Source organism: Tinamus guttatus, unplaced genomic scaffold, assembly GCF_059628265.1.
Source record: "Tinamus guttatus ecotype Peru unplaced genomic scaffold, ASM5962826v1 Tinamus_guttatus_pri_ptg000389l, whole genome shotgun sequence".
Lineage (NCBI taxonomy): Eukaryota > Metazoa > Chordata > Aves > Tinamiformes > Tinamidae > Tinamus > Tinamus guttatus.
The window spans coordinates 4,129,653-4,155,945 of record NW_028288923.1 but is presented as its reverse complement, the minus strand read 5'-3'; the positions used below and the strand labels follow the sequence as shown (position 1 = coordinate 4,155,945).

The window sequence follows — 26,293 nt, the reverse complement described above, 5'->3', positions numbered from 1 at the left end:
AGCCCTGGCCGGGGAGCTGCCCCCCGGGGACCTGCCTGGAGGGCCGCCCACAATGGGAAGCGACAGAGCGACCTTTGGTGCTGCGATGCGCTGCCCTCTGAGCGCCGCAGGGAGAACTTGGCTCCCGCAGCGCCACGCGCGCCATGGGGCCGGAGCGGCGGCAAACGGGCGGCTCGCTAGAGCCCGGGAGGCCGCCGAGCGCTGCCGGCGCGGCCCTGCTTCCCCGCAGCGGCTCTCGCCTCCTCGGAGCTGCGCGGGCGGGCGAGGGGCGGCCAGGTTGCCCGCGCCCGCCCTGCTGCCTCCAGCCCGGCCCTTCCCGCAGCGCCGCGGCCCCGCGCACAGGGCTAACGCGCTGAGACGGGTAACCGGGGGCCGGCGGGCAGGGCAGGCGCCAGGTTAAACGCGCCTTTTTATTAACTTCTTGTAAAGTAAGAGCTCCATTTTAGCTGTCACCGCTGTCAGACACCAGCCGCACGGCAGCGTGTGAAGGGCTCTCCCGGCGCCGCGGGCGGGCAGCCGGGCACAGGAGGGCGGCACGGAGCTCGGCCACGAGCGAAAGAGCGGCAGAAGCAGCAGCAACGGCGGGAGGGGGAGGAAGGAGGGGAAGGGGAGGCCCTTCCCCGCCACCCCCGCCGCGAGCCCGCACAAAGGCGGGCGCCAGGGCGGGCTCCAGCGCCAGCCTCGGGCTGCGCGCGGAGGGCAGAGGCGCCCGCACAGCCGGGGCCAGCACGTGCCCAGCGCCGCTGCCGCCCCCGCTCTGTGCCCGGCGGCGGAAGGGGGTCCGGGGGGGCGGGCACATGCGTAGAAGCGGCGCAGCCAGGCGGGCACCCTCCCTATCTCAGGCGAGCCTCAGTTGGCGGCGGCCGCTCGAGCGGCGCTGGGAGGCGCCGGGCGGCTCGCGGAGCGCCCGGGGCAGCGCGCGCCCCATGGCCCAGAGCGCGGCGGCGGCTCCGCGCTCGGGCGGCGCGTGCTGAGCGCGCCCCGCGCGGGGGCGCCGGGCATGGCCGCGGGCGGGCGGGGGCCGGCCGAGCCGTAGCCGCGGCCACAGCGCCCTCGCGGGGGGCCCCGGTCGCGGCCATGGGGCGCCTCTGAAGCCGCCGCCGCGGGGGCGCCGCCGAGGGACCATGGCCCTGCGCAACCTGTGCTCCGTGCTGGAAGGTAGGAGCAGCGGCGGGCAGCGAGCGCGGGGCGCCCCCGGCGCGGCCCTTGGGCCGGCGGAAAGTTTTGCGGGGCGGGAGCCGGGCGGGGGCGGCTCCGCCGCGAGCTACGGGCGGGCGCGGGGCTGCGGCGGCCGGGGACGGGGCGCCCGTTGGCGGAGCGCGATCCGCGTTCAGCAGCTTCTGCGGCATAAAACGGGGGCTATCGCCGGCGCCGGCTGCCGCGAGCGGGGCGCGCGCCTCCCCGCGGGGCTCTCGGCTCCAGCCTGCTCGGGCGCCGGGGAGAGGAGCCGGGCGGGCTCCGGGCGCGACTCCGCCCGCCCGGAGCGGCGAGTGGAACCCCGCGCGCGGGAGCCCCGCGCGGCGCCCGCCCCGCGCTGGGGCACGGCCAGCCCGAGCTGCCCGAGCAGCATCGATCCCCCCTGGCAGACCGGAGCCCTCAGGCAGCCTTACCGAATTATTCCATTCGGAGATTTTCGCACGGCTGCTCGTGGCATTTAAGCCATAAAGCCGCTGCGCAGCAGAGAAGTGTTTCTATCTGAGCTCCCCCCTACCAAAGTTGCAAAGAGCCTCTATTAAATCCAGCATGTTTCCTCAGACCAGGTAACCCCCTGCTCTTAGCCTGAAGGACAGATGCCTTGAGGGTTTAAGTAAATATTTTTAATTCATTAGGGTAATAATTAGTACAGGATACTGTCAGTTAAGTGGCTACATGTAGATGTAGTATGAACCGTGTGCTGCTTCTGGACAATGCAGGAAGACGGGATTTGCTTGGGGAAGCATTTAGATTTTTCTCACTTTGTCATCAAGTCACACAGTTAAATAACCTAAATCACGACAAAACAACATTAAAATACAACTCACATTTCTGCTTAATTACTTCTACATATATTTAACTCCACTTCAAATGTATGCAATTCCTAAAAATGTGATTACAAGACTCGCCTGAGCAGACCTCACCCCTGTCTCTTACAAACACACTACAGTGTCCAGTTAAAAAGTCCTTCCAAGAGAAGTTTTTTTTCTGATTTATAACATATAAATCGCAGAGAACCACTCAGTCGCTGTTAGTATGCTAACTGCATCCCTTGCCATGACTACAGAAACAACCTGTCATTATTTAGCATCATTCACTCCCTTTTATCTCCTCTTCACTAGAAGTCTTTATATAGTCAGATCATTACATCTAATCACAAAGAAAGAGGCTTCCTATAAATAGACATGGCGATTTAACCCTCAAAGGGGACAATTCCGAGGAAGTCTGCAGAAGCTTCGGTATTTCAGGAGTCGCATCCTGCTTAAAGCCTTTATGGAGACTACCTATAGCAGTAGTAATATTTTTCCTCCTTAAAAATAGCTTTGGATTCAAGTTATTGGAGAATTCTATTTGCACGTATCTGAAAAGCCATCAACCTCAATATATTGTGGAAAAAAGAATGTTCCCTATATTTAGGAACAATTTTATCTCCTGTTCTTAACATGACATGTATATAATGCACATTTCTAGCATCTGCAAATCTTTTTTTTTTTTTTTTTTTTTTTTCTGGACTGCATTCCCCAGGGCAGAAGCAGGCCCATGATACTCAGTTTGTGATAATCCACATTTCTTATCTTGTTCTTTCTCAGCTCTCTGTATCTCAATATTAAGGACTTACTTAAGTAACATGTTACTATGATTATTACTGCCCCTGTCCATAGTGTTAAGCACAAACTTGTAGAAGTCACCCTGCACCAGCTCCTTGCGCTGCTCCAGAGCTGGCCGTGCAGCGGGGCAGTGAGGCTGCAGTCCTGCTTGCTGCGGGCTGTGCTGAAGCGCAGCCCAGCCAGGGCCCACTTGCTTTCTTAGGAGTAGTTACAAACTACCTTTTTTTTTTTTGACATTTTAAGGCAAAGCTTTTGCTTCCCAGCTTCAGTTCTGAATGGGATTGGATGCTCCACTAGGAAAAAACTGCAAATTGCAACAGTGCTACCAAAATAAAACATTATAACCTTGTACTTCCTAAGAGGGGAAAACAGACTCCTCCTTAATAAACCCATGGTTTTGTTATGCTTCAGAATCAAATATTTACCTGTATTTCACCATATCTCTTTCTCCATCAAATGTTTGGTAGAACCCTGTTCCTATTCTTCAACTCTATTCCCTCTTGCCTTCTTCCCATGTGCAATTATTTGGATAAAAAAATCAAATCTAAAATCAAATTCTGACTGTACATTAGTTTCAACTATTTCCATCATTATCTTGAAAAGCCCAAATTCTGTGCTTTCTGTCCAGATATTTCAATGAACAGTCAGTACTAAACTAAAACACAGCTACCCCGACAGTTGACATCTGCAGCCTTCCAAGGAGTACGGAACTATTTCCAACCCTGGCAGGTTGCAAGAATGCGAACTACTATGATTAACTTCCTGCCATTCTGCTCAGCCCTCTCATTTGCATTTTGGCATGATTTTAACAGCTAATTTCTCACAAACAAGTAGTGTTAGGAAGTAATGCTTCCTTCCACATAAAAACTAGGAATTACAGCCTCCTGTTTCCAAAATGAAAAGGTGTAATAAACAGCCCAAGAAGCTGAAAGAAAGCAAAGAAATGCATAATTTAAAAATGTATTCACATTTTCATGATTTTTTCCCCACTGAAACATAAAGCAAGGTACTGGTTATAGAAGCTACAGTAGGTCTCATGAAGGCAGTATCAAATGCACGCCCAAATTTATTTTACATAAAACCTGGCACTACTTATGATCTTCTCTGCAGCAATCAGAAATGCTAAGCACCAAACAGCTTGCACTGAATTAAGCAGAAGCAACTTGAGTAACTGTAGAACAGGTTCCAAAAAGCTGCTGTTATAAACTAGGTATCTGCTGTATCCTGCTGTTAATGAGTATACAAACTTAGTATCCAGAATGCCCCACTTCCAGAGTAGCTTAACTTCAAAAACATGAACATTTCCTAGGGCACACTTAACAGTACTGCTAGAACTTCTAGCTCTAAATATGCTGATATCAATTGAAAAGGTCAGTGTATAAATCAGGTGTATTATTATAGTCAGTATAAAATAATACTGAAGCTGTTGAATTATTTATCCCTAGCTAATGAAGAAGATTTTCCGTGTCTTCCCTAAGTTTTATTTTATAGAGCGAGATTAAACATTACCCTCCAGAATCACACTTTGCAGGCTATTCATCACTTAGGAACTTGTCAGAAATTCACAACACAGTTCACTGCAGTTGTAGCAGAAGTAGTTCTTGGGGGCTTATTTACTCCCAGAACCGGTGACATGCACAGTGGTGGACATGCTCATCTGGACTGAAGCAAATGCTTATCCACGGGGTCTTGGATACAGCTGGGGTTCTAGCACTGCAAAAAAAAGCTTGCTGCTCTCCTGCCTTGTGCACTCTAGTTTGTTTTTTAATAAATGAAGCACCCATAGTCTTGGACAGCTTACCTAGCTTGCTATATGACCGACAACCTGCTCCTGAAGCTGACTGGGCTACAGGGAGTGCATTTTTTTCATTAATAATTAGCAACTAACTTTTAATGAAAAATTTCCTCATGTATCTAATCCTCTCTATGCTTCACTCCATTTTCTGGTATTACAAAGCAGATCCACTATGCAATAGGAAAAAGCTACCAACCATTAACAGTGCCTATGACAAAACACCTCCTCCTTTAGCATACAATAAAATCCATGAACAGTTTCTCTTCAAGAGACTGAGAGTGAGAAGCTAGAAAAAGAAAACCATTTATACTCTTTAGGCAAATTGCTCTCAGACATGACAGAAGATGACAGCAGTACTCCTAAGATTTAGCAGTAAGTAATCCCCGGGAAAGAGGTTCTCAGAATAGTCATATATGTACAGTAAGATCAGTCCTGTCCATTACAGGGAAATCTCAGTATATGTATTTTGACTAGGTTTTTGAAACCCTCATCAAAATGGTTTGTACTTGCAGCCACCTTAGCAGTCTCTTGCTGCATATGGCTTGGCAGGGGTGGTAAAAATAAAATAATGAAAAAAAAAGACCACTACTTCTATATATAAAAAGGAAAACTGCTATTTTAAAACTGCACAATTTTATTCTGGCAGAAGTTTTGCTGGCAGATATGCCCAGAGATGGATTATAAGTAACAGGATGTGGAAAAACTGGAAAAATAAAACTACCCCAACTGCTTGTATATTTCTAATGGAGGAAGGGATCAGAAGTGTTAAATGTTTTGAGAAAACCTGGAGGGGACTGTCACAGATCTGTCCAAGCATGAATTGTTCTGCAGATGATTTTGATCAAAGGAAAGTGGAGGAACTGCATTTACTTCTTGAATCAGTTGACCTGATTTCTCTGCAGAAATATAGACTCCCAGTTTGTTTCTTTGGCAATCTTAAAGAGAGAAATCCCTATTGGAAACAGCTGGGGTGAGATGAAACTGTTACATCTGAGCACAGACCTGAGTGCATTCAGACATCCTGCTGGCATGCTAAATGCCTAACAAGATCTGGATCTCGGAGAGGCGCTAGAGTCTGTTAATAGCTGATGAAGCCCACTTCTGCTATCAGGCTTCTGAGAGGAGGATTAAAACTGGCTTGGCAGTTCCATTAGCATGGGTAATATTGCTTTGCAAAGAGCTAAAACATGTCTTCCCCTATGCACACCTCCCTCCCTGTCTGTTGCAATCCTGCAGCATATTCCAGGATCTTTAAAAAAGCAACATGCAGAAATCACTGGAGCTGTCAATAGGTTAATTCTAGGCAACCAACTTCACTGTTCTTTGATACTCATTTTAACAATTTGCAAATGTCCTTTTGAGGCCACAAGAAATAAGGGAGCATATATAGCCTGTAAGAACATGTGGGATTCAAAAGCTGCCATGTTTTCTTCCTCAGCACTAAAATTGTTTGCCCCAAAGAAACAGGAACAGATGCAATCCAATATTCCTTTTATCAACTTGTAAATGTCACCAAATGCTGGGAAGAGAGAAAAATCTCATTCCCCTGGACTTTACAGTTGGTCTGTTTCTGAGCTAAAAACGCTTTAAAACTGAAATGCACTTAATTAACTTTCTGAAAGCGAAGGAGGAGACCATCCAGTTAGTTATATAAAATCCAGCAACTTCTGTTTTCCTTTCTGCACTCTACTTTGTCGTCTAAATTATAATAAGTTTTTCACAACAAAATCTGTGAATTATTTTAAGTATATGCAGCATCTGATGTCATAGGAACTTCGATGAAATCAGAATCCTTAAAAGCAACTACAACACAAATGCTGTTGGTGAGACAGTATGAAGGGATATAGTATCACAAATGTCTTGACATCAATAGCTACAATTTAAGTTTAAACATGTGGAAAATCATTGGATGCATATGCTGTGATAGCTCTTACTGAAGCTAGCATGAATTTTAGCACACTGGGCAAATTAGGAGCTACGTTTAAGAACAGTACATAGAAAAGGATTCGTTCCCGTAAGGCAAAGCATGGTATGTAATTAAGACCAAGCATTATTCTAGGCTGCTATCTGCCAGAAAATAGCAAGCATCGTGGCTAGATTTTATAACATGCATGTTGCCAATTACTGCTTGCTTGGCATCTATGTATACAAGGTAGCGCCTAACCCAGGCAGCACGGCACTGAGCTCTAACAGGGAGCCTTGCCCTAAGCAATGTCTGTCATCTTTATTCCTAGGATTCTGACTGCCAGGGTACTAAGAATGTGTAATACTCCACATTATTTTTATTTTAAGAACTGGAGGAATTTTTCATGTTTTCCTCAGTTCTGCGTGACTGCTTCCAACTTGTTTCCATGCTTGCCCTGCACGCCGAGTTCCCCAGTGTCATCACTGAAGTAAGACCCTGCTCTCAAAGGCACTCTGCAGATCTCCTCTGTTTTCGCTGTACGGGAGGATCCCTAGAGCATGCCGAAAAGGCACAGGAAGACATACCCTACAGAGCTGAGAGCAAAACTGTATGCCATGAAATCTGAGGAGTGCATCTTGCCAGAAAATACAAGCATATGTCAAATTTGCAGCCTAAAGCACTTGTTTTCCTAAGCAAAACACTAATTTCTTACTGTTGGCTGAGAATTCTTTTACTATAAAAACAGAAACTATTTAATTCCATTTTTAGAGAGATGACAGTCATTTGTGAATCTCTCTATTTATACATCAGTAAACAATTTATTTTTTATGTCTTATGTTCATTTCTGGGGAATTTTAAGAAATACCATCAAAAAAAGTCTTTAACCCCACAAACAATGTGTGTTTTTTTACACTGGTTTAGGTGATTCTTTTAAATTATTCCATAAGCCTATTACAAAAACTGAGTAGTAATAATGATTGCAATATATCATTAGTGTCTTCACTCTTAAAAATTTATACAGCTGTCTGCAGGCTATGTGATCTAAAATATTTCATGCAAAGAAGGGAGAAAAGGACAAAGATTCTTTTAAAAACAGAGGCAGAAACTTGCAGCTTTTTAAATTTCTAATTAATCTTCACACCAATAAAAACTACCAGAGCTTTAAAAGGTAGTAAAAAATAATTTCCCAACACTTCATGGAATAAGAGTCTGTAGCGAATACCAGATTAATGAATGAAAAAGCCCCTCTTAATTTGCCTGCCTCAGTGGCGATGCGGCTGTTTGCTTGATGACAGCTCTTCTCCAGTTTAGATACCATGCAGTAGGTGCCAGTGGAACTTGGAGAAGCACCAGCCTCTATTATCTCTACAACCAGCAGGTCTATAAGGTCAACCTGCCACAGCTGAGTATCCTCCAGGAGGATTCTCACCGCTTGCTTTCATGGAAAACAAACCAAACAAACTCGTCCTCCCCTCTCCGACATCCATCCCGTCCTGCACTGTGCTCTCTGCTTCCACCAGCAAGCCCCATTCAAATGCATTTTTTTAGACGCTTGTCCTTTGTGTCCTGTATCATAGTAAAATATGGACCTAATCTAGATTTTTTTTCCGTACACACTAAGGAGCAATCACATTATCACAGTAATAGCTGATAGGCTTAAGAAAAACAAACAAACATTAAAAAAAAAAAAACAGAAAAGAAAGGCAGCAGAAGACAATAGTGGCCCATTGCAAGTACATTATAACAATGTGAAGTTCGTTCAAATAACAGGATCATCATTACCGGTCCTTTTGAAAACGCTACAAAACTTCCAGTCAAAGGAGCATGGTATCTCCCTGGACCTGTCTGAATTGCTGTGTCTGAGTCCCCACATGCTGCATCAGGATAGCAGCTCAGCACTAGCTGTCCAGAGCACCCTCAGTATGTGTGCCTTCTCTAGACATCTTCCTTCCTTGTACTGACTTTATATGATCCAAGTTAGGCTTTAAAATTTGAAAACTTTTTTTTTCAGGTAGTGGTAGGGATTTAGAACACAAATGATTTTATGCTTTTTTAAAAAAATGTACGCAAACAAGAGGCTGATGGAAGCAGTCCAAAAGGATTACAAATATTTGGCTAATTCTCCTTTCTTTCTTTTCTTTTCATCCTGAATACTGACAGGCTTCATTTTGAGGCAAAAAAAAAAACTCCTATTTGCTGTCCTGTACTATATTATGTCACATAAACAGACCCAGTTTGAGGCAATACTACCTCAGCCCTCTCACAAAAAGCAGGTGCAGCTCTATCGCTACCCTTTTGCTAGCAATACCACGGGGATAAGGACAGCCCACATACAGAATATTAATCATTGAGACATCTCTTTTCTTTATTTTACTATTACCAGGGATAAAGGCAATGGCTGAGGAAAGCTCTTAAACATTTAGTACCTGGGCTGCTTTGAATACATCTTAAGGATCTTTGACCGCATGAGAAGGACAGGCACTGCTAGAGAAAGAGGTGGAAGAGGTTAAAAATGAGGAGGACAAAAAGGGCAGAGGGACAAAGAGAAGGTGGCCCATACTTATTATACCCACTCAGCCATATAATATGACAAAAAGAAGACAGTAAGACAAATATTCAGCCCATTTATCTGCTGTAATTGCCTGAATATCCATGCCGTTCTGCAGGAAACACGTACCGTTCTTTTGCACTTGCACAGATATATACAGCTCCAGACTATTTATAGAAACAGCACAGGCTTTAGTGAAAAACCAATCAGATTTTTTTAGTCCTTTTAGGAGACTTGTTTCTGTATCTGCATCCTTTTGAAAAGGGAAGCCACCGAATGCATAACTGAGTATCTTTGCTGTTGCTATCTGTGGAGGAGAAAATTACTATTGAAGTAAATATAGAGAAATTCAAATGCCTAATGATATTTTTAAGATGAAAAAAGAAGAAAAAGGTTTGCCATAAGAGTTTGCCATAGTAGATAGCTATACTAAAATACAAAGTTTTTATTAAGATTTGATAGTCACCAGCTATATCAATGTTGTTAGTCATGAAAATATTTATTTTCCTTATATTGGGTTTCTGTGCTTGTTTGCTTTGTTTCAAAAAAAAATCTCATTGTGGGAAGCAGTACGACAAATTATAAAGTGGTGTAAATTTGAGATTGTTATGGCCATGCAAAATAGAGGCTGGGTATAACACTGCATTATAATCTGTTATAACAATGCATTATAATCTATGGCACTTAAACTTGGACCCTTGAATTTCACAGTTGAAAGAAAGGATCTTAAAAAGTAAACTGAGGGAACTTCGGAGCAAACACAGATGTGTGCTTGTCTCCCAAGGGAAAAGGTAGTTGTGATAAAAGTCTCATAACCACATACAGTCCATGGATTGGATAGTCTCTGCTCCCGCGGCTCCACGCAGCATCGCTGTCAGCAGCCTGCAAGCACAACCCTACCGGACTCTGCAGCCCCGCCAGGGATAAGGCCTCGCATGGGCTCCTGTGCTCTGGTTACTTCTTATGAGCCACAGAAGTCTTTCATATGCATGTTATGCATGTGGAGTTTTATTATAAATATGGTTCACTACAGCAGTCAAACATCTCGTTTCAGGATATTAAAATTATACTGAAGGTAGATTGCATTTACTTTTCTAAAATGCTTGTAAGTTGATTGATATTCTGCTTAAGATTTTTGAAGCTCCTCAGACAAGAATTTGCTGTTCTCATAAACACTTTCTTAAGGAAAGTGGAAAAAGTATGAGCAGTGCCACCTGAACTGCACTAGTGTCCTAAAGCTGAAATTTTAAGGAGTACATTAATTATTTTTGTATATTCTGATTTTTTTGTTGTTGTCAGTGATACTGGGATTTGCATGCATCAGGGCTGCAGAAGATGGTCTCTACATTTTGTTTGATAACTGATGTTTTTCCTGTCCAACTTTTCTCATCAGTGCTGCTCGTAACAATTCTTGTAGTGGAAGGGATTGCCATTGCACAGAAGACACAAGGTACAGATTTGGGTTGATGGTTTTCTTTCAAAAATGTAAGAGTTTTATAATTTTGAAATAAGTAAAATAAGTCAAAGAAGGTATTTGTGTTCAGGTACTAATAGCTCTTCAATTAAAAGAATGAATCTCAGCATTTTTTCCACTGAACATACCCATGATTTACATACATACACAAAAAAAGGAAGCTCACTTACCCAGTTAAAATTCTAGAGCTTTTAGACCTTAAAGGTGGGAAGAAACACCACAGAAATTCACATTTTCTGCATTTGACAAGTTTTCTGCAGCTTTTCAAACAGTCCACCCACAAGCATTTCTGAATTCAGTGCCTCCCCAGAGAGGAAGGCAACAGTTGCACAAACCTTATTTTCTCATATATGGGAATAATCCATACATAGGAGAGAAAGGACACCTAGAGCACTTTCTTTATAAATTTGTGGAGGAGAGACTGAGGTCTCACCCCCATACACAGAAAGGCTGCTGAGATCCGGGAAAAGGTGCTGCAGCCCCCGGAGGGCAACCAGGACCTTTTAGCAGGTCTCCCTTTGCAAAGGTCTCCAGGGAAGGCTGCCTAAGTACAAACAACACCCTGAGAAAACCTCTGTGGGATTTAGGGAGACTAGCAGAAATGGAAGAGCTTGTGCCTCGTTTTCTGCAGCTATCAAAGGAAAAAGGCAGAGACGCTTTACAAGAATGTCAGAGGGATCGCATGGTTCCCTAGCCCTTTCTCCAGGGAAAAGGGAAGCTGGACTAAGAAAGCTCCTGCAAATGCTCCACCGTGGCACACTACCTTATTGAACTACATGATCTCAGCCAAAAATTGTATTTCTCAATACATCTAGAAGAGAACTTTGATCGTAAACAACATCCTTAGCTACCAGTACAGTTACCAGTATCTACAGCAAGTAATTTTACTTCATTAATTGCCAGTGCTGTACTTAGTGTATTTGCATATTATCTGCATTCAGTAGACTAACAAATTCCTGTAAAGAAATACTCAGGCTAAGGGTCATGTATTTCAGTATACTTAGTTATCAGGGCCAGAAGTAGTAAATGCTTACAAATATATTTGCATTATATCTGCATAGGGATGGAAAAGTGGGTCATAAAACAGTGCTGCTGTAGTCTCAGTGGCTGGCAATATCTGACTGAGAAACAAGAGAATCAAGAATTAAACTCATTTGGGTAAAAATTACTTCCTCTCTTCCTTTACCAAGGATTACTGTCAGATCTCATACTCCAAAACAGTGATTTCTTCAGGATACATCACATTGCTAAATTAAACAAAATGACTTTGCTAGCTCAATATTAAAATTGAACATAAATTGACATATGCAGCAAGAGATTTTTCAATCAAAACATGCTTCTTTGATATACTACTGCTCTACATAATTTTTTTTTCTTTGCAATACCAAATTTGCATGCTTGCTGCAGACATCTGATCATGTTTTTTTTTTCCCCTAAGGTGGGCAAAATATTGGAGTGAACCGCATTCCTCCCACCCAGTGCGATAACTGGGTACGGACAAGTAATGGAGGACACTTTGCTTCGCCAAACTACCCTAACACGTACCCGCCAAATCAAGAGTGTATCTATATCTTGGAAGGTACAGGCTCCATTTCTGGTCTGTTGTGCTGTAATTACTGTCATATGGAGGACACTGAAATGTTAAGACTGTCATTTAACTGTATTGTCCAGTAGCATATAGCCACATTGGTAACATAATACTGCAGTCGTTTTGTTGTGAGAAAAAAAAAGTTGAACATGCTCTCCAAAGCCAATAGCAACAAATGAACAGAAAATGCAAACATTTAGGAATTAACAGTATGGAGTAAGGCACGTCTCATCTCTAATCTATCAAGGCACAAAGCTAATGAGATAAAAACCATAGCTTAATTGTTATCTTATTATCACTTTAGATGTTGCTGATAATAAACTGCAAAAGACGGCTGAAGACAATCTTCAGCATTTACCAGAACATACTGTATTGCTCCAGGGCCATCTCACAGGCAGAAAGCCTTTATGCTGTCTTTTATTAACAAAAAAGACACACTTGACTGGCACCATAGCACTTTACTAAAAATACACAGGTTTGTTAGCACCACTGAGGTCACTATTAAAATAACATGACAGGGACAAAGAAAAAATCATTAAGGAGAAAAAACACATTCCAGTGGGAGTATCCTGGATAAAGACCACGGGACTTGGGCACTAATTATTTTCTCTCGTATTAAGATGCATCCAAAAAAACACTGACATTAGCTAAAAAACACTATTCAATTTTTTCATCCAATTCATATCAATTAATTAGAATATTTCACATAACGAGGTTTTACTTGTGCAGTCTTATACTTAATACCTTGTTCTGCCTTAACATAGGCCATCATTTTTATCTGTGTGCCTGCATTTCTAGAGCTTTGCATCTTCCCTGTAGCAGAATGGCCAGTAAAGCAGCCATCCTGTGCAGCCTGCGCGTTGGGACCATTGCTTCTTTGTGCAAGACAGTTGCCTCAGGGCACAGAATCAGTTTCTGTGTCTTCATCTTCACAACCAAGCTAAGATGTGGCCCTTCCTGCAGACCACTGCCAATATGTCCAAATTAGGAGACACAGATTTGTTTCTCTAACTCATGTTAGGGTGGCATCTCATCTAAACACTCCAGATATGTATAAACAAATCCTTTTTGCATCCAGAAGAATAAAGATAGCATTTGATTTTTAATTGTACCAATGAGTATCTGAAAGCTGATAGAGAATAATGAAAAGAACAAAACCCACTGGAGCTATACACACAATATAAAGTCCCAGTTCCAAACTGGGATGCAGACTACAAATACATAGATGCAAAAATCAGGTCAAAAAGTAGCCATAGTTGCACTTCATGAGGATTTAGGAGGCTAATTCAAATCCTACTGGTTACTGGTTCAGACCTATCAACATTTATAATCACCTGAATATCAGTTATCTAAAGGAACCATTTATACTTTTCTGAACAGTCTAATAAGAGATTTCGCTGCTACATGGGCCAATCAATGTCCACATATGGCTTATGTCTTAGGAAATATATCAGTGAATTGTTCTTGGTATCTTTTTCTTCTCCGTTCTTTTACATATCACAATGTTTTGTCTCCTGTATTTTGCATGTGTCCATTTCTTTTTTATCTCACTATTTTGGAGATTCTCTTTTCATTAGTATCATATCTTCATTTGTATTTTATATAACTTCCTCTAATATTTTGCTCATTTTTTCTATGCCAGCTGCTCCAAGACAAAGAATTGAGTTGACCTTTGATGAGCCTTATTACATAGAACCCTCCTTTGAATGCCGGTTTGATCATCTGGAGGTTCGAGATGGACCTTTCGGTTTCTCACCTCTCATTGATCGTTACTGTGGTCTGAAAAGTCCTTCACTGATTAGATCAACAGGGAGATTTATGTGGATCAAGTTTACGTCTGACGAGGAGCTGGAAGGAAAAGGATTTCAAGCAAAGTACTCATTTATACCGGGTAAATAAATCTATCCTTTCCTAGTGAAGAATCCTGTTGTTCATATCTGTCCCACCATTGAATAATTGAAGTTGTTCTCTAGCATTAATAGCCCTTGTAATTCATGACTTCTTTCTATTACAGATCCTGACTTCACTTACCTGGGAGGTATTTTAAATCCCATTCCAGGTCTAGTATTACACTACCAATTTTTTATATGTGAAGTTTTTAATGAATATCACATTGCATCTGACCACAAGTTGTATGTTCTCTCTAGACTGCCAATTTGAGCTCTCGGGAGCTGATGGAATAGTACGTTCCAGTCAGGTAGAACAAGAAGAAAAAACAAAACCTGGACAAGCAGTTGACTGCATATGGACAATTAAGGCTACTCCAAATGCTAAGGTTGGTTTCATTCATCTAATTCAGTATATAATTGGCTTCCAAGTCATTAGTAACAGGTAATAAGTCATTAGCTGCTATTTGCATAATGTCTCACTTTCACTGAAATGAATTAGTATCAGTGGCTTAGGAAATCCAGATAGATGATTGTTTCTGAAATTAAACTTATACAGCAGATCCACTGCTGTTTTCTTCCTAATATTTGACATTTAACATAGAAAATAAATCTGAAAACTGCCTAGGAAACATTTTTCAAGGGCCTTTAACTTGATCTATTTTATGGGAAAACTGCAGGCAAAAATGATGGCTTAAGTCTGACAAACACCAGCAAATCTTGCTGCCATGGTTCAAAATTTTGCTGTCGGGGTTCTACTGGGCATTTAGTTCTCTTCAAAGTCAGTAGAAGACATAGCTGCTCCTCACAGCCATATTCACAATCTGGCACCTTAATTTAAACGTATTTTCATGAGCAGTCTGAGATAAAATGAAGAGCTTTACCTGGAAGTGGCTGAAATACTGGCACTCCTTCTCTTCCAACTTTGCTATAGGATCATGTAATCTTAAGTGCCATAATAAAATTTCCTAGAACTTTCCTACCCAAGCCCTAAAGGGGCATATTAGATGTTAGAGCCAAAAAGTTAACACGAGACACCAAAGTATGCCTTCTTAATTACTTAAGAGTTACAGTGAAGAATATAGATATATTTTTTCCCAATAGCATACTCCCTTGTAATTTTGCTTCTCAGTGTGTGTGTTAAAGTGAATATCACTGAATGAGCCACATGCACATAAAATTTAAAAAAATATGCTAAATACCATTGTTTGCCAAGATTACAAACATACTCTATGCTATCTTGCATAATCCTAAGGATTAACTAACCAGCATTATTTTCCAACTTCCAAATTAGTACTAAAACAGCAACCTAAGAAAAACCTGATCAAAGACAGAACAAGAGAGAAACTAAAACTATATTAATATATCTGAGCCTTTGAGGAAGTGACTCAACTCCCAAGAGCACTATGCTAGACTAACTAATAGTAGCAATTCTTCCAGAAACAATAATAAAACAGTTTTCTTTCTATATTTGCACTTGAGTGCACTGGATTTTACTCTTAAGTATTTTAATAAATTATTGAATGTTGCCAGCAGGCAGACTTGTAGTTGGGTCAGTCTTGAGATTAGATCATCATCCTAAATTATTCAGTTAAAACGTTACAGAAAAATAACTCTTGGTATTCTGACAGCGGTTTCTCAAACTTCAATTCTGTCAGAATTACAATGATAAAATACACTGCAGTCTCACAAGAAAAATCAACACGGAAAATTCTTGATTTCTTCTATTTTATTTTGTAATAACAATAAAATTGTAAAACTGACACAAATGCAGCAATGAAAGGACTTTTTAAAATCTCCATAATATAGATTTAATAAATTACCTCTAATAATTACTCCAATAAATTAAGCCACTAGAATAGCTCAATCAATATAATCCAAGAGCAAAGACCTCTTATATCTCTATCTGAGCATCTGAAGCCTTGACAAGATCTGCTTACCTGGCTGGCACACTAACCAGAAGGAGCTTTTCCTGAGCTGAGCCTTTTTTCATGGGATTTTTCTTTTGTTTTCATACACAGAATAGATCTATTAAAAGTGTGCTAATTTATTTTTACCTTCCATTGTACTATCACAGCAGACATATAATGGCAATCCTTAAATGAAAATAATGAGTTTCAGACCAAATACCAGCCGCGCAGCTCACACCCACATCCATGAGACATGATGTCAGCGGCAGACACGTTCTCAGCACAGCCGAGAATTTCTGCCAGTAAATCTGACAAAGAGAGTGGCAAAAGAAATGTATTTACTGAATATCACTTTGCACATCGTGATGCTGAATGCACACACACAAAGTCACAGGGGAAAATACCTACATATAACAAAGTGCTAGTTTCACAAAACCGAGCAAGATAAAGTGTGAGATACTACAGCACAGGCTGCACCTTCTCCCAGCACATGCAAGGGGAAGTGCCAGCCTCTGTAATGCTCTGGGGGAAGGAAAAGCCAGACGGTACAGGTGTTACCAGCCTTTTACTGTATTTTTAACCATGCCTGTTAGGTGCGTGGTGGGGAGAAATTGTTTTTTTTTTGTTTCCACGCAAAGGTGCTGGTTTTGTTTTAGTGAAATCCTTACAACACAGTTTCACAGGGCTTTGGCACTAGCTCAGAATAAAAATGAGATACAGTAAAAGGGCAGAAGAAAAGGTACTCAGCACAGTGTATGTCTAGCCTGTTCCCTTCTTCGCAAGCTCGAGGAATTCACAATTATTGCCATTAGGAAATTGCATGAAAAGCTGCAGCGTGGCAAAGGCTGTTATCATTCAGTTGTATCACCACAGAGGTAACTCTAAACTGTATTTAGAACCAGTAGTTTTAAGGATGTGCTGGAGACCTCATGGATTAGGACCTGCTCACTCATGGATTTGGAGACCTCAGCCAGGTCTCCAAATGGACAGAAACTCCCTGACACAAAGCAGATACCTTCAAAAGGTTTTTTTTTTTTTTTTTTTTTAAGTTTAAGGATGGACTTTCCCATGCTTTGGTGGCTCACTTACAAACCCTTATTCAAGGAACATCTCATTCCAGATTTGCCAGTAAGCTAAGAAAAAAGAAGTCCTCTATGTATGACTTTTCCTGGAGACTATCCTTTCCCTTCCTGACAGATTTATTTGCGATTTCTGGACTACCAAATGGAGCATTCCAATGAATGCAAACGGAACTTTGTTGCTGTGTATGATGGGAGCAGCTCTATCGAGAACCTTAAGGCCAAGTTCTGCAGCACGGTAGCCAACGACGTGGTGCTGCAGACGGGCACCGGCGTGGTGCGCATGTGGGCCGATGAAGGCAGCAGGCTGAGCAGATTCCGAATGCTGTTCACCTCCTTTGTGGATCGTAAGTAGATTCTAAAGTACCAATTTCTCCTATCTCTATCAGGGTACTTCAGGCATTTAGAGAAAAGCATCAGCTGCCTCTTCTGCAGCAGGAACATGTGAAAAAAAAGGGTGTTTCTGTTTCCTTCACTTACAGATAAGTGAATAAAATACTTGCTTTGGCACCATTATGAGCACTGGTTCTGAAGAAGGGCTTTCCTTCTTGGTCAGAGGGATTAATTTTCACTTGAATTCAGTAATAATGCGGCCTCAGGCCAGGTCCTCACTGAGCTCTACAGCAAGCTCAGACCTACTTAAAGACAGCAGACTAAAGGGCCCTCTCCCACTAGTTGCCAGCTTTCACTTCGGTGCCAGACACCAGCAGTGGCTCAAAGGTCAGAAGAAACTGCAGAGATCTGCGATACAGTGGGGGAGCTGAGTAAAACATCTGACATTTAACTTCTGGAAATCAAACCTACTTTTGTGCTAAAGGTTAAGTTTTCAATAACTTTTACTTGCAGAATAAATTGTGCAGGTTTGGCTTTAAAGAAGCAACTCTTTTTACAGTACTAACACGTCTGTAGCCAGTCCTGAAAAAAATGCTGCTGACCACTGTGCAGAAAAGCTTGAGTTACAGGTAACAGGCAGACTTTATGTTCTGTTCCATAACAGTAAAGTTTAGCACAGGATAAAAATTACTTTCTGTAAAATACTCTTTCAAGAGCAACAACAAAAAAGAAAAATATTGTATTGCCTGCTTTATGTACATGACAGTAAGAAACAACTGAGTCCTTCTGAAAATGATCTAATATTTAAGACAAAATAGGTTAAATGGGTTAATCTAAAATAGGTTAGATGATAGAAATAGGGTCCAGTAAACTAAAATAGGGTTTAGTAAATTTTTCATACTGTGATTTTCTGCAACTACTACTTTTATGCAATACTTGCTTGCCAAACTTCTAATGGCTTTTCCACTACCTTTTATTTTTCAAGGTAATTATCAGTATCAGTGTTAGTGTAAGTAATTCCAGCTTTCTGTCAGAAAATGCTAGCAATTTTGCCAGAGGAACTATTGATTTATTTCATAAATATTGATTTGAGTATAAGAGGCTGAAACAATGACTGCTCCAAAGGTTTGATAACTTTTTCAAATTTAGGATTTTTAAAGTGACTCAAAAGTCATTGCCAAAAGAAAGTCAACAGTGGTATGTGGTTGTTCTTATTTATCTTCCAGCTTGACATACTATCTATTTTTTTTTCTCAAAGGGTAGTTCAAAAGTATGGGCCTAAAAAATAGGTTTCGTGTATTTGTAAATAATCGGGTGTTAAGCAAATATTCTAACCAAAAATAGTGAATTCTTGCTTATCTTTTTTCAGATCATTAAGCTATTTATATTAAACCAACCATGAAAACAATCAATATTTCTGAAAAGATTTACATAAATGAATCAACTGTGCATGACAGGCACTTCACACATACCTGGTGCTGCTTGCAGATTTGACAAAGTAATTCAGCCAACAGCAGTGTTAGAAATCAATGTATCTGATTTCTGCCTTGAGTCAATACATGAATAATGCTAGATAGTAACAACAACGCTGTGAACACTGCGCCTGTCATAGAAAGCAGTTACAAGAGAAGTCCAGCTGTTATTGAAATCCTGGCCTGGACCCTGTCAAACATTGTGGCTGTTAGGGAGACTTACTCTGCCAGTAACAAACAACAGAAATAAAGTGCATGTGTCCATCTTTATGGACATGGAAACATAAGCCAGCAAAGAGACTATGCAGGAACATAAACCACATGCTGTGATGGGGATGGAGAAACAACAGCAAAACACATCATCCAAAAAGACAGAAGCATGAAACAATTCTCCTATACAGAGGAATAAGACCAGGAATGTGGCTTGCATCATAGTTCTTCATCGGCTATTCCAGAGGCAGTGCACCTCCAGATGAGCCAGTACTGAAGCATTAGCAAATACACTTGGCTGCTTACCAGCCATTCCCAACACCACTTTCATACCCCCTACTTTGTCCCACAGTCAGAAGTATTTTTATAGACATTGTAGTCTGTTATATACATCTGCTTTTTTAAGCTATTCTACATAAAAGATAAATTGGACCATTATTTATAAAGCAAAACTTGCACATTCTTTCCAATTTGAGAGAGAAACACCTAGATCTTTTTTCCCTTCCAAGAAGTCAAAGGCTTGGAACGAAATAGTAATGTCTAGCTTACATCTATGCTATTTAATGTATAACTGACTCCACTAACTGTAGACATTCCTGTGATAAAAATATTATGTTTCTGAAGCAGAGAAAGGTACACCAACTTCTTGTCCCATGTTCTGAAGCCATAAAGAAAACACTATGTATATTATACAATACCCTTTATTTTTTTTTAATATGAAGAACTTTCAGAGATGCTTAAAGTCTTCTTCAGAGGAACTTTCTAGTTAATTTATTTCATCAAATTTCTAACTGTAGCTAGATAGAGAAAATGCTAAACTGTGCTCTCTCAATCCCTGCATTAGCTCCAATAGGAAGATGCAAGAGACAAAAATGACTTTTATGCCTTCAGTTACCAAAACCTCTCACAATCACTGAAACACAGTTGTGTGCAAGTTGAAATCTGATTTGCCTTAACATATTACTGGGCTCTAAAATGCAGATGTCCAGGGACTGCTTCCGAACCAGCTATGCCATCTACACAACAGATGCACAGCAGATTGAATAAATATATAATTGATGGGGAGCATGTGATTTCTAAGTATTTTGTTTTTAAAGACAAGTATTAAAGCCTTCCATCAGCTGCATTGGGTGACTATCTCTTTCTGCTTTCAGTTTAGGCAGGATAATTTTGTTTGTAGCATTGGTAATACATCTGAAAGCAACCAAATGAACACAGAGTAAACTAGCTGATAAGAAGCGATGTGTTCAAGGAACCCCGTGTTTAAATTGCAAAGTGATAAATAATGCATATGCCTGTTAATATAATAGGAATTTACTGTTTTGGGGCAATGTGTGAGTTTTGGAAATCCTAATATTGTCTTCCTCTTCTTTTCCACAGCTCCCTGCTCAGGCAGCACCTATTTCTGCCATAGCAACATGTGCATCAATAATTCTTTAGTCTGCAATGGCATTCAAAACTGTGCATACCCTTGGGATGAAAACCACTGCAGAGGTGAATATAATGCAAAGTATAACCTTATGATACAGCATAGTCCATTTGCCTTTCAAGAAAATCATGAAATGTCTTTACCTAAAAATATCCCAGACAGCTGTTCTATTAATCTCAGGAAGGTGTTTCAAATTTTTAATTTAAACTCAGGAGGCATACAAGTGTTGTGAAGATAGATCCTACTGCTTTATAGCTAAAACCTTTGTTCCTCTTCAAAATATATTTTCCATTTTAAAAGGACATTAGCTTAATAAGAAATAGAATATAGTGTCTGTCACTATATTCTGCCAATGGTTGCACGGGACCCATTCCTAAAATTTAAATGAACAAGCCTTGTATGGACAACTAATATCTTATTAGAAAAAGTGATACAGATGGGAAGAGAAAGACAAGCCTTCAAGCAGAAAAGGACTTTTTCAGGTCTGAAATCTTCAGATCTGAAACTGTAATCTTCAACACTAAATACAGTTCTAAACATTTGTTTGATTTTAACTTGTTAATTGTTAAGACTGAGAGTTAATGCAACTGCTGTGTACAGAGACACTGTGTAGTATATAGTGCTTTTTTCCTAGTGATTATTTTAGATTCTATTAGCACAGAATTCTTAGTCACCTGGGACAAGTACTTTTACAGAACAGAAAAATGGAAAAAATTGTCTTCAAAGAATTTTGTTAAGCATGGGAAGCCATCTTAACCTGCTGCTGCCATCTTGTGTGTTTTCCTAAGAAGTGCTGCCCAGCAGTGCCAAGGGATTTGGGTTGGCTGATTTGGCTTTTTGTTCTTCCCAACCGACTTTATTAGTGGGCTGTTGCAGTCGGAACAAGCCGGACCTTGCCGGCACTGAATCAGCTGTAATGCAGCTACGCGCCGGCAGGGCCACTCTGTTTCCAAAGCGAGGACTAGCAGCAGAGCCAGTTTTACATCACTGCTGTTATAACATCTTACTTTTAAAAAAAGAGATAATTTTAGCTCTAGGTTTCCTTTCCTGCTCAATGCGGATATTACCAATAGCACCAAATGGTGACGAGGAAGCAGCATTTGTAGCTGTACTAAATCCTCTTTAAATCAAGGATCTTAGAACATAAACTGAATTAGTACAGGCTCAGAAACGGAGCTGCCTCCTTTAGGAGTCAGCATGCACTAGGCACAGCTCTTCTGTTGCCAGATTATCATATATGGTAGCTAAAGACAGGGAATTAGAGTTGCTGGACAAATGCACAGATCCTACAGGACAGGTCTCAGTGACGTGTAGTGGTAGTCTCCAGTGCCATGAAGTATGTCCCTAATAATAGCACTCACATGATGATCAGAATTTGATTTACTTTGACACATTATCAAAAAGGTGAAGAATAATACGCAATATTAATCCCTACTTTTTCTTTCCAGAAAAGAAAAAGGCTGGATTATTTGAGCAAATCACCAAAACTCATGGAACAATCATAGGCATCACATCAGGGATAGTGTTAGTTCTTCTCATCATTTCCATTCTAGTGCAAGTGAAGCAACCTCGCAAAAAGGTTATGGCTTGCAAGACTGCTTTCAATAAAACCGGTTTCCAAGAAGTATTTGATCCTCCACATTATGAACTCTTTTCACTAAGGGACAAAGAAATTTCTGCAGATTTGGCAGATTTATCAGAAGAACTTGAAAATTACCAGAAAATGAGACGCTCCTCCACAGCTTCTAGATGCATTCACGACCATCACTGTGGCTCTCAGGCTTCTAACATAAAACAAAGCAGGACAAACCTCAGCTCCGTAGAACTTCCCTTCCGCAATGATTTTGCACAACCTCAGCCAATGAAAACTTTCAATAGCACATTCAAGAAAAGCAGTTACACTTTCAAGCAAGCACATGACTGCCCCGAGCAAGTCATAGAAGACAGGGTTATGGAAGAGATTCCTTGTGAAATCTATGTTAGAGGAAGAGAAGATACTGCACAAGGTTCATTATCTATCGACTTTTAACTTCCTAACGAAGGTGATAACCGTGTACATACAGGATGTTTGTGTATATAATGACAGTGTATATATTTAAAATGTACCATAGGCAGCGTGCGAGATGCACACACTTTTAGCTTAATTGTATTTCATTAAAAGAAGTCTTCATAACTATTGTTGAAAACCAGTGGACTTCCTCTGACCTTACCAAGATTCCTATACAGTTGAGCAACAAAAGAGAGGCTTTGCATGGGAATTATTAGTTCAGGAAATGGGGGGAAAATAATCAATTATTGGTCACTGAAAGTAATGGCTACTACCTGCCTCTTCCCATCCTTTTCTCTTCCTTTGATGTCTGCTTTTCAAGACAATTTTAACACCTTCGTTACTTACAGAAATAAAAGTGGTTAAGTGCACCACATGTATGTCAACATAGATGTTTTATTGTATTTGTCAATTTGAAGGTAGAGTTGCTGTGTTAAGTGCTGGTTAACACTCAAGAATTATGTTACAGCAATTTGCCATTTATATTGCCTTTATTTACTGGTTCCTCACTTGGTGTTTTGTGAGAAATAAGTGTAAAGGATTACTGCCTTTTAGCAATATTTTATCTAAGTTATATTAATTTTAGTACCTTTGGGAATATATAATGTCTGCAGCTTGTGATTAAAACTCAGCTAGGTTCTGAAATGGTATTCTAGATACAAAACTTACAAAAAAAAATGTTTTGCTTCCAGAAGGTTTATGATGTTACAAGGTCCTACCATTCATTATATAACCTTACGACTCCACTGATTTCACAGCTCTTCCATTTGAAAACAATATTGTTCCTGTGTTTTCCAAGTACTTGCATAAAAAGACTGCACTGTGCATTTGTCTCTTAAAATAGCCTTGCACTCCTCATGGAGCCCTTCTTCTCTATTGACATCAGTGATAGATACTTCAAGCTCATGTCCTACTTGCATGAAAAGAATGGCCTAGAGGCCTGTGTGGTATGTGAGGATCCTGAACACAAGGAGACATCACAGAGCAACTTGAATCAGCCTCTTTTAAGGCAGCCTTCTTGAGCCCCTTGTTTCCACTAGCAAAATTGCACATTTCATACCTTTTTTAACGGTCGTTTTGATCTAATTTTAGCATTTTTACAATATAGAACAGTTTTTAAATATAATAATTCTCATTGTGATTTTTAGACTTTTTATATAGTTTGATACTGTACAGACTATTTATTAAATGAAAATCTAGGACCTGCACAGCAGTCTTGTTTCAGTGTCCATATTAGCAGCTCTGAATAACATGCAGTGACTGCTTGAATAACATGCAGTCACTGCTATGCACATTGCAATTTGCCAAGAGTACTTCTAAGATGACTTCCACATTAGCCTACCTTTGATTCCCCACTTTGTTTGAGTTGATTTTGGTATTTAATTTACATTTTCACGAAACATGACCTCCCAGCTTGCAATCACTGTTCACATCCTTTACTCACAAAGGTACGTAAAATCATAGTTAATGTGAAATATTTTTGTTGTGATGATTATAGTACAAAAGGTGTATCTTAATATATGATCCTAGCAAGTGAAACATCCTTTCTTTAAAGGAAAATATGAACAACAGCTACAATCACTAATTCTAATTACAATGATAAAAGAAAAATGATCTTACACCAGGGTTAGAATGTAATTATGTTAAAAAAATAGAAACAGACACAGAGAGAATTGGTCAGCATTGAAAATTCTCAGTGCTTTGTAACTTCAAAATTATTACCACTGTCTGAGAAAGAACTTAGTCAGAAGCTCATCAGTTAGGCCCCTACGAGCATATCCTGGTGTCAGTTTTTGTGCTGGTCACAGAACGTATTTCATTATGAAAGAATGAAGTAGGGTTTTTTACATATGCTTCATGCAAAAGTTGAGTCTTCAAAACTTAAATTTTGATTTGGGAAAAAAAAATAATCACGGCATTTCTTGACAGATTCCACTTCTCATTGATGTCAGTAATAAATTCCTCATTATGAACTATATGGCACGGAATGTTATTTGTGACAAACTCTTAACAGTTCCAGATTCTTTCACCAAGAAATCTTGTGGTTTCACATAGGTAATTCTAGTCCATACGACTAACTCTTGTAAGTATTAGGATTGCATAAGTAAGTTTTCTTTTTTAGGTATATTTGTCTATGTAATAAAAGTATTCTGGTCCCTTCTGTCCCTAAATTATATTAACTTTGAAGCGATATATATCTTGTAACAACAGGAATATCCCTGCTTGCTTTTTGCAAGGATAAAATTAACACTGAACCCAAAAAATCTGAAAGGAGATTGTTTTATATGATAACATGAGTAACTATTAAAAATACACCTCCTTTTCCAGTATAATGAAATTCTCTTCAATTCAGACTTACCTCTGTTACTAACTCTGAAATGTTTCAGTGATCACAGAAACACTAACTTGTATTTAAAGAATATGAAATGCTCTTGTCTGGTATGAAGCCATGACCTTCATACTGAATACAAATTACAATAACACATTATAAGCATTAGTCTCTATCTTTACTAAATAAAGACAAAGAATGATTATGGAAAGAGCTATCATTGATTTAAGAGAAAAGCTACTTACTTGGCATGTATATACTTCACAGAATACTTAACAATTAAAAATTAAAATATTTTGTTTTTACTTAATGCAGAAAATTCGGTGTATTAGCAGATCTCCTGAATTAAAAACAAAAAAAAAGGCTTTCCTTATTTTCCAAACCAATTTAATTATTAAATAAAAAAATGTATAAAGCCTGCCATTCACTAATGATAATAAGACTTAAATTGCTGAATTACTTAAGTATAACCTTTCATCTAACTATCAACAACACAAATGGTAGCACATAATACTTGACAACTGTATCTTAGATGCCAGGAATAAATTACCACTTGAAATGGAACAATTTCTATTCATACAGATATATGGAAACCCATATCTAAAGCTTAATCTTCCTGTACTCTCAGTCCTCTGTTCAAAGTAAAACTCAGTCAAGCCCATTTTCACATGTCCTTGTTTCAAAGTTTATGATTTTTCAAAAGATACTTAGAATGCTTGGCAAAACAAGACTCCAAATCTATGTCAAGATAAGCTGATTTTGTATTATTTGAGATCATACCGTTACAACTGTACATTAATTTAAAGTGAGAAAGGATTTTAAACCTTTCATAGTTGAGGTGATTTATGTTTTCAAAATTAGGAATTTATAGCACGTATCTCAGCTTAGCAATAAAAAAACTAATATTTCCACAAGCTCTATTCCTGTAACTTCCATTAGTAACCATGTCTGTATAGGATAAATCCATCCTATGAATACACAAACAAATCACATGTTGCTATGCTCTAATATGCAATTTTCTGCCACCATAGACCTGCAATGCAAGGGTATTTTCACATTCAAGTTCCTTTGCTACACTCCATTTTGCAGAATCAGCTTAACAAAAATCTCTTTTCCATCTGCTTCATAGATCATCATCAACAACAGACATTTGTGAATTCCCAACTTGTTCCCTCTTATCTAGCTATTGAAGATAATCCACCATATACCAGATAAAACAGCTTAATTTTCATAAGCCTCTCTGATCATACAGAGCCAAGCCCAGGGAGAAACAACGTAAGGACTTGATATCTTTGTATGTCTTTCCCTTACCATCATGTAATTTATGGTAATACCTTTTATAATGAAGAAACCAATTCTGTTGGGAAAAAAAAAAAAGTGTTATGATAAACCAAGTAATAGATACTTAATATACCTATATACCTCAGATTTCAATAATTTGCTGTTTTGAAATCTGAACCATACCTTCTGGGCAGCAAGAGCTGTC

At 40.0% G+C, this 26,293-nt stretch overlaps 1 protein-coding gene across 2 annotated transcripts; it reads left to right on the top strand.

Annotated features, from left to right (window-relative positions):
• The first annotated feature begins 1,019 nt into the window (after positions 1-1,019).
• On the top strand, positions 1,020-26,201 carry NETO2 (neuropilin and tolloid like 2). Of its 2 annotated transcripts, XM_088530881.1 has the most exons (10): positions 1,020-1,158; positions 10,444-10,500; positions 11,963-12,103; positions 13,755-14,003; positions 14,127-14,171; positions 14,260-14,387; positions 17,106-17,334; positions 20,383-20,496; positions 21,880-22,473; positions 25,937-26,201. In XM_088530881.1, the coding sequence occupies exons 1-9, from the start codon at positions 1,125-1,127 to the stop codon at positions 22,458-22,460; spliced, it is 1,578 nt and encodes a 525-aa protein (XP_088387007.1). In that variant the 5' UTR covers positions 1,020-1,124; the 3' UTR covers positions 22,461-22,473; positions 25,937-26,201. The 2 variants fall into 2 exon arrangements, with proteins under 2 accessions (XP_088387007.1, XP_088387006.1); XM_088530880.1 differs by lacking the exon at positions 25,937-26,201 and having other exon boundaries at positions 21,880-22,864.
• Positions 26,202-26,293: the final 92 nt, after the last annotated feature.

Excerpts from the sequence above, each read along its gene's own strand:
- NETO2 (XM_088530881.1), top strand. The coding sequence starts at position 1,125 with ATGGCCCTGCGCAACCTGTGCTCCGTGCTGGAAG. Across the intron at positions 10,501-11,962 it reads CATTGCACAGAAGACACAAG|GTGGGCAAAATATTGGAGTG; the intron begins GTACAGATTTGG and ends TTTTCCCCTAAG. Across the intron at positions 20,497-21,879 it reads GGATGAAAACCACTGCAGAG|AAAAGAAAAAGGCTGGATTA; the intron begins GTGAATATAATG and ends TTTTCTTTCCAG.